The following is a 15,872-nucleotide window of genomic DNA, read 5'->3' on the forward strand; positions in this document are numbered from 1 at the left end:
GGAACACTGGACTTAACTCCCTAGGTCCAAATAAGAAGCAGAAGGAGGGAGAATGTGAGCAGGGAAGTCAGGATCAGAGGGAACCTTCATCCGACGATGGATGGAGATTGAGACAGAGACTCACATTGGAGCACTGGACTGAGCCCCCAAGGTCCAAATGAGGAGGAGAAGGAGGGAGAACATGAACAAGGAAGTCAGGACCGCGAGGGGTGCGTTCACCCACTGATATAAGGGGACTGATGTAATGAGAGCTCACCAAGGCCAGCAGGACTGGGACTGAACGAGCATGCGATCAAACCGGATTCTCTGAATGTGGCTGACAGGAGGACTGTCTGAGAAGCCATTGATAAGGCACTGGGACTTGTTTCCTCTTCATGTACTGGCTTTTTGGGATCCTAGTCTGTTCTGGTGCTCAGCTTCCTAGACCTGGAGGGAGCGGGGAGGAACTTGAATTTCCCACAGGGCAGGAAACCCTGACTGCTCTTAGGACTGGAGGGAGAGGAGGAGAGGGAGTGGGGGGAGTGGGAGGGTAGTGGGAGGAGGGGCGGAAGTGGAAATTTTTATAAATTAATAAAAATAAAGAATGAAGACCTGCATTCAAATCTCAAGGGTGTGTTGGTAACCCCACATTGAGGGTTGAAAGAAAGAGACAGGCAGAGCCCAGAAACTTGCTGGACAGCCAGCCTGTATAAAATGGAAAGCAGATTGTTTTTTTTTTTTTTCAACATCCAAAGATATTTTTTTTTTTGTAATTTTATTAAATTATAAAAAGTTTCCATTTACGCCCCTCCTCCCAACGCCCTCCCACTCCCCCCCTCCCTCTCCTCCTCCCTCTTTGTCCCCTAGGGAAGTCAGGGTCTCCTGCCCTGTGGGAAGTCCAAGTTCCTCCCCCCTCACTCCAGGTCCAGGAAGGTGAGCATCCAAACAGACTGGATCCCAAAAATCCAGTATATGCAGAGGAAACCAGTCCCAGTGTCATTGTCAATGGCTTCTCGGAAAGACTGCAGGCCAGCCACATTCAGAAAAACCAGCCTCATTCAGAGAATCTGGTTGGATCACATGCTCGTTCAGTCACGGTCCATCTGGCCTTGGAAAACTCTCATTAGATCCGACCCCTTGTATCAGTGGGTGATAGTATCCCTCGCAGTCCTTCGTCATTTTCTTCCTCCTTTTGCTCCTCGTTTGGATCTTGGGGGGCTCAGTTCGGTGCTCCAACGCGGGCCTCCATCTGTTTCGTCATCCAACGCCAGATGAGGGATCTATGGTGATAAGCAAAATATTCATCAGTATGGTCACGGGCCAAGGCCGGTTCAGGCACCCCCTCCTCTGTCCAGAGAACAATCTGGGGATCTCTCCTTGGACCTGGGATCCCATATATAATCAAGTTTCCTGTAAACTCTAATATGACTCCCTTAGTTGAAATATATTCTTCCCTGATCCCACATTCATCCTTCCTCCCTTCCCCCCATCCCGGTCAACCGAGCTTTCTCCATTCCTCCCCTACTCCCTTCTCTCTAACCCTCTCCCCTTCCATCAACCCTCCCACCCCCCCCCATGCACCCAAGGTTACCTGGGACTCTTGACTATTTCCTACCTCCTGGCGGATAGGTAAATAATCTTCATCAGGTTCGTCTTCTTATTTAGCTTCTCTAGGATCACGAATAATAGGCTCAAAGACCTTTAATTATGGTTAGAATCCACTTATGAGTGAATACATACCGTGTTCCTCTTTTTGGGTCTGGCTTACCTCACTCAGTAAAGCGTTTTCTATGTCCATCCATTTGCATGCAAAATTCAAGATGTCATTATTTTTTACCGCTGAGTAAAACTCTAATGTGTATATGTTCCACACCTTTTTTAACCATTCTTCTATTGAGGGGCACCTAGGCTGTTTCCAGGTTCTGGCTATTACAAATAGTGCTGCTATGAACATAGTTGAACAAACGCTTTTGTAGTATGTTTGGGCATCTCTAGGGTATATTCCCAAGAGAGGAATTGCTGGGTCCTGAGGGAGGTTGACTCCCAGTTTCCTGAGAAACCTCCACACTGATTTCCAAAGTGGCTGTACAAGTTTGCATTCCCACCAACAATGGATGAGTGTTCCCCTCATTCCACATCCCCTCCAGCATAGGTTATCATTGGTGTTTTTAACTTTAGCTATTCTGACAGGTGTAAGATGGTATCTCAAAGTGGTTTTGATTTGCATTTCCCTGATCGCTAAGGAGGTTGAGCATGACCTTAAGTGTCTTCTGGCCATTCGAAGTTCATCTGTTGTGAATTCTCTGTTCAGATCAGTACCCCATTTTTTAATTGGGTTAATTAGAGTTTTAGTGTCTAGTTTCTTGAGTTCTTTGTATATTTTGGAGATCAGACCTTTGTCTGATGAGGGGTTGGTGAAGATCTTCTCCCAGTCAGAAGGCAGCCTTTTTGTCCTACTGACAGTGTCCTTTGCTTTACAGAAGCTTCTCAGTTTCAGCAGGTCCCATTTATTCATTGTTTCTCTTATTGTCTGTGCTGCTGGGGTCCTACTTAGGAAGTGGCCTCCTGTGTCTATATCTTGTAGACTACTTCCCACTTTCTCTTCTATCAGGTTCAAAGTGGACAGATTGATGTTGATGTCTTTAATCCATTTGGACTTGAGTTTTGTGCAAGGTGATAGATATGGATCTATTTTCATTCTTCTACAGGTTGACATCCAGTTATGCCAGCACCATTTGTTAAAGACGCTTTCCTTCTTCCATTGTATACCTTTAGCTCCCTTGTCAAAAATTAGGTGTTCGTAGGTTTGAGGGTTAGTATCTGGGTCTTCTATTCGATTCCATAGGTCGACTTCTCTGTTCTTATGCCAATACCAAGCTGTTTTCAATACTGTAGCTCTGTAATAGAGTTTGAAGTCAGGGATAGTAATGCCTCCAGAAGTTCCTTTATTGTATAAGATTGTTTTGGCTATCCTGGGTTTTTTGTTTTTCCATATAAACTTAATTATTGTTCTCTCAAGGTCTGTGAAGAAGTTTGATGGGATTTTGATGGGGATTGCATTGAATCTGTAGATTGCTTTTGGTAGAATTGCCATTTTTACTATGTTGATTCTCCCAATCCAAGAGCAGGGGAGGTCTTTCCATTTTCTGGTATCCTCCTCAATTTCTCTTTTCAAAGGCTTAAAGTTCTTGTCAAATAGGTCTTTCACATCCTTGGTTAGAGTAACCCCAAGATATTTTATGGTGTTTGTGGCTATCGTGAAAGGTGATGTTTCTCTGATTTCCCTCTCCGTTTCTTTATCCTTTGTGTATAGGAGTGCCACTGATTTTTTGGAGTTGATCTTGTATCCTGCCACGTTACTAAAGGTGTTTATCAGCTGTAGGAGTTCTTTGGTAGAGTTTTTGGGGTCGCTTATGTACACTATCATATCGTCTGCAAATAACGAAAGTTTCACTTCATCCTTTCCAATTCGAATCCCCTTGATCCTCTTATGTTGTCTTATTGCTATTGCTAGAACTTCAAGCACTATATTGAAGAGGTATGGAGAGAGTGGACAGCCTTGTCGTGTTCCTGATTTTAGTGGAAAGGCTTTGAGTTTCTCTCCATTCAATTTGATGTTAGCTGTCGGCTTGCTGTATATTGCTTTTATTATATTTAGGTATGATCCTTGTATCCCCAGTCTCTCCAACACCTTTATCATAAAAGGGTGTTGAATTTTGTCAAACGCTTTTTCAGCATCCAATGAAATGATCATATGATTTTTTTCTTTCCGTTTATTTATATGATGGATTACATTGATAGATTTGCGTATGTTGAACCATCCCTGCATCTCTGGGATGAAGCCTACTTGATCATAATGGATGATTTTTCTAATGTGTTCTTGGATTCGGTTTGCCAGTATTTTATTGAGAATTTTCGCATCGATGTTCATGAGTGAGATTGGCCTGTAATTCTCTTTCTTGGTTGTGTCTTTGTGTGGTTTTGGTATTAGGGTGACTGTAGCTTCATAAAAGGAGTTTGGCAGTGACTTTTCTTTTTCTATATTGTGGAATACATTAAGGAGTATAGGTATTAGCTCTTCCTGGAAGTTCTGGTAGAATTCTGCATTGAAACCATCTGGTCCTGGGCTTTTTTTTGGTAGGGAGATTTTTGATAACAGCTTCTAGTTCTTCACGACTAACAGGTCTATTTAGATTGTTCACGTGGTCTTGGTTCAACTTTGGTATATGGTACTTATCTAAAAAAATGTCCATTTCTTTTACATTTTCCAACTTTGTGGCATATAAACTTTCGTAGTAAGATCTAATGATTCTCTGTATTTCCTCTGTGTCTGTGGTTATGTCCCCCTTTTCATTTCTGATCCTATTAATTTGCAAGTTCTCTCTCTGCCGTTTGATTAGTTTGGATAGGGGTTTGTCAATCTTGTTAATTTTCTCCAAGAACCAGCTTTTTGCTTCATTGATTCTTTGAATTGTTTTCTGTGTTTCTATTTTGTTGATTTCAGCCCTCAGTTTGATTATTTCCAGTCTTCTACTCCTCCTGGGTAAATCAGCTTCTTTTTTTTCTAGAGCTTTCAAGTGTGTTGTTAAGTCTCCAATGTGTGCTTTCTCTGTTTTCTTTAGGTGGGCACTTAGTGCTATGAACTTGGAAAGCAGATTGTTAAGGGATGCTGTCTCAGGGCAGTAAGTCAGAGAATGACAGAGAACAAATACACCAAGCCTTTTCTGCACCCTGAATGTTCACACAGGAGCACACATACTCATATGCATGACTACACACACACAAATACAACACACACACACACACACAAATACAACACACACACACAAATACAACACACACACACATACAGTTTTAAAACTTCTGCACACGTAACAGCCATGGTTGCTTAATTCAAAAGAAGAAAGCAATTCAAATGTGCCTCTGTTGATGGGTAAGCAGTACGGGACACAAGCCTCTAACAGAATAGAACTGAGTAGATACACAGAATAAAGTGCATTTTAAAGCACATGCTTTAAGGGAACACGCCTCAAAGGCACGCTTACACACTCCATGTTTTGTTGACCTAGCAATCCAGAAAAGGCAAAATACACGATCAGAGAATGGATCAGTGGCTCTGAATCAGGAGGAGAGGTGATTCTCTGAACAGGAAGAGCACACAGTATCTTAGTGTGGAGCTGTGGCTGTCATCCTCACCGAGACAACTAAATGAGGGGCTATTTGAAAGTTTGTATGGAAACCTAATATATTAGAAGTTTTCTAAAATATGCACATGAAAGCAATCTAAATGAAATTGCAAAAGAATGGGGTTGAAGAACTCCTAATGAACATCTCTGGTAACCAAATGAAGCTTCCAGGACTAGGAATATTTTCTATCTAATTTAGTTGTTGATTAAGGGGTCTCCCCGGATCTCCCAGACTATCCAGGCTGTTGCCAAGATTATAGGTTTCTTTTTACAAAGTGATGGCAAGGACACATTGCTGAAGACAACACACAACTTAGTGAACCTGGAGAAGTCCAGCTGGTGCCCACATAGCGCCTTCACCCATACGTGCTAGTGTCTTTGGTATAGGAAGATGCTCTGCAGGCTACCAAAAGAGGAATGTAAACTCTGGCACAGCGCAAACCCTTTGATCTACAATGGTGTTCTGCTGCAAGATGTGATAGGCCGTGGTGGCACAAAGCTTTTGGGAGTAAATGGCCAATATTTGACTTTACTTGAGACCCATTCCATGAATTGGAAGCCACATCTGACACTTCTTGAGTGGCCAAGAAGCAGAGACTAAAGAGACTAGACAGCCCAGGGACATAGGGTAAACCCAAATACTAATGTTCTGGGGGAAAAAAGTAGCAATAAAATTATTCCTAATGATATTCTTATGTACACAAAAATCAGTGCCCTGCTCAGCCATCATCAGAGAAGCTCTTCCTGCAGCAGGTGGGAACAAATACAGAGATGCACAGCCAAATATCAGCCAGAGAGAGATATACTTTGAAAAGCTCGGCCCTAAACAGGGCATCTCCATCATATCCCTCTCTTCAAGACTGTTTTTACCCTTCCAAAGAGTGAGCAGAAAGTGTGTAAAATCCAGAGGGGGTGAAGGAAACCAAGGAAAAAGGCCCTCTAAATCAACACACGTGAACTCTCAGAATCTGAGGCAGTATGCATAGGTAGTGTACATGTTGACACAAGGCCCTTTAGATACATCTTATTCTAGACAGAAGTCTCTGTGCCACTCGGTCCTGCAGTCGTTCAGTCTTAAAGAAACACACAGAAGCTTATATTAATTATACACTGCTTGGCCTTTTAGCTCAGGCTTATTATGAACTAGCTCTTACAACTTAAAATTACCCAAAATTCTTATCTATGTTTAGCCATAGTGACTTGGTACCTTACTCAGTGCAGCATTCTCATCTTCTTCTTCTGCATCTGGATGGCGACTGCACACTGTATATATATGTGTGTGTGTGTGTGTGTGTGTGTGTGTGTGTGTGTGTGTATACGTATGTATGGAGAGAGAGAGGGAGAGAGAGAGAAGCTCAAGAATCTAGCAGTTGCTCAGACCCACAAGGCTGGTGTCTCAGTTGGTCTTCTGTATATACTGGAATCAAAGAAATAGGCTTCAATGACAGTGAAGAAAGGGATGTGCTGGCAAGGGTAGGGCAAGCAGATAAAAAGCAAGAGCTTCCTTCTATGTTCCTAGATAGACTTCCACAGAAATAATGGACCATGATATAGGTATATCTTTCCACCACAAGATTTGGATTACAGACATGTTAGTCAGGGGTAGAAGTGGATTCACCCACTACAAACCAAGCAGAAAAAATCTCTCACAGATGTACCCTCCATTTCTGGACTCTAGTCTATTCCAGGTATAGTCAAGTTGACAACCAATAAAAGGCATCACACTTATCAAAGAAAAGCTCAGTGCCAGGTGTGTGGTCCCTGCCCCCGAGTTGTTGATCAGGAAGGTCCTAGAAATCTCAAAACAAAACAAACAGCTATTGGTATTATTTTTCATTCCTCACTAGACCCTGATCGTAAGATTCTGTTGCTGAAGATACCATATATTTTGGTCACAGGACATAGAGAAATACTGGTACTGAGCAGAAAGCTTTGTGCTTTGTGACTGGTGTTCACAATATTGGAGGGTACTATGCAGCCTGCTGAGGGAGAACAGTCATTAACAGTCTTATGTGACTGGGGATTTGGTCAAAGATCAATCCTCATGGGAAGAACACTTGCCTTTCTCTTCTGCAAAAATCTTGGCATCTAAACCTTGTCCACTATGGCTCAAGACTCCAAGACTCAAGGCCCAGCTATGGCCTGCCATTTCCAGCTTATTTTCTTCTCCTTTTAAAATGGCTTTAAAGAACCTAGTGATGGACCTGTCCCTTTATCCCAGGGTCCAGAGTCACTACTGCAGCATGCCGTATCACTGTGGGTCTGAAATACTGTCTTATTGGCAACTACAATTCATTTTGGCATAGAATTCTGCTCTACCAAGTATGAGTCTCTGGGGCATCCTTTTCTGTTAAAGTCATGCCGAAAAAGATACTGTCACATCCCTACTTAAATGAGCTACTGAGACATATGTCTGAGTCACAGACCTGTGTGTGTGTTGTGCATTGTGTTGTTTTATTTTGTGTGTGTGTGTGTGTGTGTGTATTTGTGTTCTCTTCTCTCCAGAGCATTAAAAGTGAATATGAGCCCAAGTCCTAGGTAACACAAACCCTCTGGTCATGACCATCACTTTATCACAGCTCCAAAAACATCTGCCTCTAAATAGGCTCAATTGATGCTGGTATTTCTTGTGGGACACATTATACCTGAACACTTTCCAAATAGCCTTGACTTACACCAAGTCTTCAAAAGCTCAATTATATTGCACATAAAGTTGATACTCACCCCACTCCTGGAAATGTTATATAAGAATCTATTTCCCCTTTTTTTTCTGAAATAGACTGTCTGTGTTCTTTGTTACCAGCAACAAACAAACAAATCCCAAATAAAAGGCAAAGCCTTTCTAGTTGCAGGCTCCTCCTGGAAGAGAAGATGTGGCAGTTATAAGGGGACCCTTATTAATCTAGCCGATAAGATAGTGGCTTTGGCCAGGGAGGCTTTATCTTGTGTCCTTAGAGTTTCTCAAAGCTCTCAGCAATCTCCTCACACAGCTTCCTTCATGGACGGTGTTCTGACAGTTAGTGTTTCCTCTCATCAACAAAGAAAGAAACTAAGACAATGTACAGATTACATCTTAGGGCCTGAGACACCAAACCTGTTGATTTATATTTTACCTGCCTGGCAGCTTCTAAAAGCCCTCTATTGGAAATTGGCTCATTGCTCCCTTTAGCAGAAGGAGGGAGAACATGAGCAAGGAAGTCAGGACCATGAGGGGTGCGTCCACCCACTGCGAAGGTGGGACTGATCTAATGGGAGCTCACCAAGGCCAGCTGGTCTGAAAGTGATGGAACATGTGATCAAACTGGACTCTCTGAATGTGGCTGGCAATGAAGGCTGACTGAGAAGCCAAGGACAATGGCACTGGGTTTTGATTCTACTGCATGGACTGACTTTGTGGGAGCCTGGTTTGTTTGGATGCTCACGTTTATAGACCTGAATGGAGAGGGGAGGACCTTGGACTTCCCATTGGGCAGGGAACCCTGACTGCTCTTAGGACTAGAGAGGGAGGGGAAGGTGGAGAGGGGGAGGGAAAAGGGAGATGGGGAGGAGGTGGAAATTTTTAATAAATAAATAAATTTTTTTAAAAAAGAATTTTACCTAGTGGCTCAAGGTCTCCCATAAGAATATTAAAATGGGGCTTTAGCCATTGAATATCTAATAAAAAGTTTATAAGCTATCCTCCTCTTAGATGTAAGTCTGCCTAACTGAAAGGAGAATGAGAAAAGAAAGCATTTTAACTAATGATGCTGGCCTCATTAGACATCAACATGGAGAAGAATGAAAATAGATCCACATCCATCTCCAGCTCAGTCGGTAGAGCATGAGACACTGGGTTCGAGCCCCATCTATCCTGGCCAGTGGGATACGAATGGGGGTCCCTGATAAACCTGGAAGAGAGGAATGAAAGGGCAAAAAAACAGGAGAAACAACCGCAAGACAGGTTTTCTGATCAAGTTGTGTTTTATTATTTCTCAGAAGCTGTTATATAGAAAGACTGGCAAGTGGGAGGGGAAGGTGTCAGCTCTTCTGGAATTCAGGTCCAGAGAACTCCCTAGCTGTTAAGGAAATACTGAGGGTCTGTTGACTAACAAAGGAAATGCTAATTGTTTCTAAAAGCCTTGGGCAGGCAGGTCTCATTAGGAGATAAGATACCAGGTTGTTTTCCTAGGTCTGGAGTTTACCCTGCAGAGGGGAATATCTTGTGAACTTAAGATGGCTGTAAACAAAATACAGATCTCAAAATACAGGTCTTTGCTTCTGGCAGGGGAGGGGCTTGCTTCTGACTCAACTGAATGTGCCAGACTTTGTTGACTCATCATGGGAGGAGTGAATTGGGGTGTGCTTATGGGAGGCAGGGGAGGAGGGGATAGGAGGACTGTGGTTGGTATGTAAAACAAATAAAAATATTAAAAAATAAAATGTGTCTCTCTGTGTGGTATGCATGTTCACGTGTGTGTATGAGTATGCACGTCAGGCTTATGTTAGGGCCTATCCTCAATTGCTCTCTGGTCTTTGTCACCAAGACAAGGTCCCTTAATTGAACTCAGAACTTGCAGATATCCACACTCTTGACAGCCAGCTTGGTCCATGATTCCATCATCTCTGCCTTCTGAGTTTGGAGTCCAAAGTGGCTACCGCACCCACTCAACTTTTATATAGGTTCTGGAAATTGAGCTATGCTCATTATATGTGCAGGGCATGGCAAGTACTTTATTCACTGTGTGTGAGTGTGTGCATGTGTGTTTGCAAGTGTACATGTGGAGTTGTGCCATATGAAGGCCGGCTTGTTGGTTTCTGTCCTGCCCGGTTCCCACAGCTGGAAAGCCCCAAAGAAAATCACACAGAGGTCTCCATAAGTTATAAACTGTTGGCCCGTTAGCTCAGGCTTTGTATTAGCTCTTATAACTGATGTTAACCCATTATTCTTGTCTATGTTAGCCACATGGCTCAGTATCTTTTTCGGTGGGACAGGTCATATCCTGCTTTGTCGGTGTCTGGATAGGACTCAGAAAGAAGTTCCTTCTTCCCAGAATACTCCTGTTTTCATTGCCCTGCCTCTACTTCCTGTCTGTTTTTCTTGCCTATACTTTCTGCCTGGCTACTGGCCAATCAGCATTTATTTAACACATGATTGACAGAATATAGACAATTCTCCCACACCAGAGTTGAAAGACAGAGAGGAAGGTAGAGAGTTGAAGCTGGGGATTGCCAGGTTCTGACATATTAACACACATGGCCCTTATCCTTAGGTTTTTCATGGTGATAGTAGATTGGTTAGTGGAAAGAAAAGATATAGGAGGGGGAATTTATCTAGTGATTCCATTGTATTAACCATTGATCTTGTGATCTTGTCATGGTCACTCACTGTGAATGAGCTGAGCTTGAACTAGTTTTTTAAAATATGTCTCCCTAAGGAGAACTTTGGCATCTTCAGTCACTGTGTCAAGGAAATAAAGTTGTAAGTAAAAGGTTTTCCCAAAGTAAAGCCCGGTAGCAAGAGGCCCACCATTAGCTGAGGCAAATTTCTCCACGTATTTCAAAAACATTTCTCCCAATGTCTCTTCTTTCTTAGTTTCTAACAAGTAAGGAGAGTTAATGTTTTTTGTCAGTTGTTCAACAGGCACTTGAGAATCGTTAGCCATGACTTCCAGGGAATCATCATCCAGTCCAAAGAGGACTCGGTAGTGGTTTAACTTCACCTTCAGCTCCTCGACTCCATCCATGAGGATGTCCACTGCAGGAAGAGTAGCCAAAATTCCAGCCTGGCAGGCTTCCAACAGGATGCACTGCTGCAGAGACTTGTGCTTTCTGTCAGCGACGGCCACAGTATTAGTAGGCAAGGAAAGTATAAAGTTGTGGCGCTTTTGAGCAGGAAGATCCTTTACCAGGGTGTCCATCAGGACTGGAAAATCATAGTCAGATAAATTGTGGTTAGAAATCAAGAAAATCGGCGGAGCATCCATGTTATTCTGAACGAAGGTGTTCACACAGTGTCTTCTGACCTGCTGCAGGGTCTTTACTCTGTCAAAGGTGCCTGGTTTGGATTCCTTTTCATTTCGTAAGTCCGCATCCACTTTGGTTCTTACAAAGTAGCACATCTTTCTCTTCAATCTGATTGCTTGGGCAAGGTCTAGTTCAAGTAGTTTAAAGCGTGTGGATGAAAGAATCATGAAGAAGTCATACTCTTGGAATTTCACTTTCTCTAGATAATATTTTGGTGGAATGTTCATAGTTCCAATGCCAGGCAGGTTCCAAAAAGTCAATGTTTCAATTTTGGGGTGCTTGTATGGAGTTCTCATAGCTGTCTCTGCTATCCCAACGTGAGTTGCGTCTTCTTCTTCAGGTCTAACTCCCCTCAGGGCATTGATGAAGCTGGACTTCCCTGCTCCAGACTCTCCTGTCACAGCAACATTTATTGGGGCATAATAAATACATTCTAATCCACCACTGATGCTATGGTGTGCCTCCAGAACATCTCCTTTCTTCAGAGACCTTTTTATAAGATGGATGATTCCCGGAGGAATAATTTTGTTTTCTATTTCAATATTATTAAAATATGCAGTAAAACTGGATTCCAAATCTCCACGGTCAGTAGAAGAGAATGACTGACCCATGATCGTGATTAAAAAAATAAGTCACTGAAAGAAGGAAGGGAGAGTAAGTTACAAAAGATCAAAGATGCCTGTAGTGGCATTTTAATTGTACTTCAATAAATAAATACTTTCTGAAGATTTGAGAGTAAAACAGTCCCACTGGTCAGTCTTACAAACCAGGAAATGGTAACACACACCTTTAATCTTAGCAGCCACACTAGTTGCCATAGAAACCAGGCGATGCATGCCTTTAATCATAATGGTACAAGCCTTTAATCCCAGCCCTAGAGAGGATTATAAAACAGGAGAAAACAGCTCTCAACACACAGTCTCATTCTGAAATTCCGGGAGGCAGGATCGCCATTTCAGACTGAGGTAAGAGCCAGTGGCTGGCTGTTTTGCTTTTCAGATCTTCAGGTTGAACCCCAATTTCTGACCCTGAGCTTTTATTAATCTTAGTTCAGATGCCTTCATTCTTAGCACTGTTTTGCTTCACTATGCAGCCAACTTAGTTACATTCTGTTATTGACTAGTTTCCGCATATTTTGTGCTGATTTTTTTTTTTTGATCAAGTAGATACAAGCTATAGTCCTATTGGAGGAGAAAACCTCATTTGAGAAATTTTCCCCATCACATTTGACGTGGGGCACTTTGTTGATTCAATATTGATGTGGGAAGTGCCAGTCACTGTGGGTGCTACCATCCTTGAACTGGCAGTCATGAGTAATTTAAGAAAGCATTATCAAACTATGGGGAGCAAGTCAGCAAACAACATTCTCCTTTGTTCCTGCCTCTGCTCCTCCACAGTTTCTTCCCTGATTTCCCTGAGTGATGGACTGTGATCAGAATGTGTGAGCCCCCAAAGTCATGTGCTTTTCAAAATGTTTTTGTTCATGGTGTTTATAAAAGCAATAAAAGGAATCTAGAATAAATTTCTACTAGCTCCCAATTAAACCCTTAATTACAAAAATTTGATAACTGAAGTAAAGCAAGGCAAAATCATATAAAAATCCACAGAGTCCTTTATCCAATATCAACAAGTATAAAAACATGAGCAACTGCGCTGTATCTAACCTGACTGCAGTACTGTATAACAAATCCAAAATATATTATTCATCTGTGCACACTTCCTACAGTGTGTGCCTTCAAATGAATGGAAACTTAACAGACATCTAGTTTTGCACACTGAAAAATAGTAATGGGTGATATTTGATATTATTGTTTAATCAATGCCAAATCTCTAATGATTACATATATGTTTTTGTTTATCTTGATTTTTCCTAAAGATTTCATTAAGTCCAACTATTGTATTTGACTGAAATATTTCTTAATTTTTCTAGATTTATTTTCCTTCTGTCTTTTTAATGACTTGGAGCTAGCTCACCTTCATGGGGAATATAAACTTGTAATACTATAAAACTTCTTATCCTTAAAGTCCATGTTAACATCCATTTCTTCAATACACTATTACAGGGTCCTCAGTCATATAGATCACTATTTTTTTTTAAACCTTTCATGTTCTGAAAGCACTCTAACTGTGCCCTGCAGTTATAGGTCAATTGGTTTCCTCGAATGAACAGGGCTTTGGGTTCAATCCCCAGCACCACATCAAATGCAGGTTCGTGTGGATCTCTGTAATTCTGGTACTCAGGAAGCAGAGGTAAGAGTATTAGTACTTCAAGGTCATCCTTGGTACACTGTGAGTTATAAGCAAGCCTGGGCTACTTGAGACCCTGTCTCAAAAAAAAAAAATGAATATCAAGTTCTACAAGATGATTCAGTGGGTAAATACCGGGCTAAAGAACTGAGTTTGATTGCTGGGTAGGTTTGTTTTTTTTTTTAGCTCAGATATCATATTTCTGTCCTGTATTATCCACAAACCTATCTACAAGACCTCCCATGGCAGCACAATGGCTGCTACTCTCAGTTAAGAAGTTAAGAAAGCAGCAAATCTCTGCTGTCACCCTGGAGCCTTTTCCTGTCTCATCCATATCAAATCAGTTTACAGATGTAAGTTCTATTTCCACACCCACTCCCAGCTGATCATCCCTCCTACGTTATCTTCCTCAAGACCTCGTCAATCCCAACTTTGATGATGTCATTGGCATCACTCTATTCTCTGTGATTGCTCTTGGGACAGCATGAATGATCAGTCAGAGTTGTTCCGTTGACACTGAAGTCATATCATGTCCCATCAATTCTGAGATGTACCATTAGGATACTACTCTACCTCAGGGAAAGTTAATTTGGTAGAGTGCACATGCTACATACAACATAACTTGAACTTCATTATTACACTTCTGAAGTTTTTCATGTCTGAATAACAGCCACCCTGGTATCTTGGGTTATTTTCTCATCTCAGGACTTTGTACTGAATGACTGTTTCCTCTCCTTGTTTGTCTCCCCTCCAGAACCACGTGGCTTTTAACTTAATCACCCTGATCTAGGTTGTGCTTCAATTAGGCATGCTTTAGCATTGCCACCCCCATTGAGATATAAAAATCGTACCTGCCTCTTTCACCCACCATCCTTTGTCTTTCCAGCTCTACACAGCACTTGCTGGCAGATGATGTGCATTCATCTGGGTTCATGTGCTGTCAGCCTCCCACAGTAGAATGAGCCTCAGGTATCAGAATGTGCTTTTGTGTTGTTCACTTCTCCGTGACCAACACACAGCAATGATGGTTTATCATCAGAAAATGAATGAGGACTATGAGGGAAACACTAGATGCTTATTGTAAACGTTTGTGCCTATTCTGTAGTTTACCCTGGCCAGTAGGTTATTGAAGACCTAGTACATTCCTAGAGAGTGGGTCCTAAGAGCTCTGGGAGAGCACAAAACAGTCTAATACAAGAGAGGGCTGTCCTTAGAATCATACTGCGTATGAGCACAGGCACACACGGACTCGCTGCACAGGATGCCCCGTCCAATCTACAGGACAAATGGGGACAGCTGTGCAGGAAAGCAGAGCTGCAGGACTTTGTTCAGTCTGGCTACAGACACAGGACAGGAAGAGGTGGATAGGACAGTGTCCTAAAAGGGAAGCAAAACCTGATTAAATAAACAGCATTTCCTGATTTCCTGTTGAAGGGAAGAGTCACCCACAGGGCATGGACAGAATGTCCCTGAAGCACACAAGCTGTTCTCACCTCCAGTTTTCCCCTCTCATTCTCTCAGTTCTAGCTCCTGGATCTGTGATGCAGACTCCAGTGTGACAGTTGTCTGCAAGGTCTTTCCACTGAGTATGAACACAGGGAGTGAGAAGGCTGTGACACAGCAATCATTACAAAGGAAACCTGCCTAAATGACAGCTGTCACCATCACCACACCATGACACAGCTCAGGTTCTCTCAGATGGAGAGAAGATCTTAGCATTCCTGCTTGACCGTAAAGGAAACCACAGTGAACAAGATTTGCCAGGCACAGACCTCCGCAGCCAGCTATGGCAGAAGTGGCGAGCAGAGAGACCTCATCTCTATCGGCCAGGGTGTAAGGAACTAAGTACTATACCCTGAACTAGGAAGGAAGATGAGAATGAGAAACAGCAACCTCAGGCCCACTGCAGATATTCCATCAGCTGCAGCAGCCAGTTATAGCCATGTTAGAGAAAAGAATAAGAAACAAGCCAAAACAATTTGAAACTTTTTACCAAAATCAATACCCATATCATTTCCTTTAGGTCTATCTCAACTTGAAGAACTGGCTAAGCCTATCCATGTTGCAGTCCTGTCCATCTCCCACCAAAGCATCCCAGTTTCCAAGCAGAGGATCCCTACTCTCAGGGTATGCTCCTAAATGTCTTGTTCCCTATCATCTCTTTTGAGAAGAGAAGTTGTGAGGGTTAGAAGTTAGGTCTGAATCACCTGGCCACTTACCAGAGAATCCCGAGTCCAGTGTATGCGCTCACTGTAGTTCAGCTGCAGGAACCACTGTCCACTGTGCTGCAGTCTCTTCCCATGAACCAACCCCTCCTTCCTCTGTGGAAAGCAGCAGGTTTCTGACAGCTTGGCAGGACTCACACTCTCTCCAGGGTCCTGCCCTTCCCTCTCAGTGTGTGCTGGCCAATCACAGAGGAGCACGGGTCAGTAGCTTCCAGACCTGCTGCATTTTCAA

General features: G+C 42.6%; 1 protein-coding gene across 1 annotated transcript; it reads right to left on the reverse strand.

Moving 5' to 3' along the window:
• Positions 1 to 9,106: 9,106 nt before the first annotated feature.
• Positions 9,107 to 15,860, reverse strand: LOC125390386 (interferon-inducible GTPase 1-like). Its single transcript, XM_048419385.3, has 2 exons — positions 15,635 to 15,860; positions 9,107 to 11,803 (listed from the first exon to the last, which is right to left on the reverse strand). Exon 2 carries the CDS (start codon positions 11,777 to 11,779, stop codon positions 10,523 to 10,525), a length of 1,257 nt encoding a protein of 418 aa, XP_048275342.3. The 5' UTR covers positions 11,780 to 11,803; positions 15,635 to 15,860; the 3' UTR covers positions 9,107 to 10,522.
• Positions 15,861 to 15,872: the final 12 nt, after the last annotated feature.

This window comes from Myodes glareolus, chromosome 13, assembly GCF_982192425.1.
Source record: "Myodes glareolus chromosome 13, mMyoGla1.1, whole genome shotgun sequence".
NCBI lineage: Eukaryota > Metazoa > Chordata > Mammalia > Rodentia > Cricetidae > Myodes > Myodes glareolus.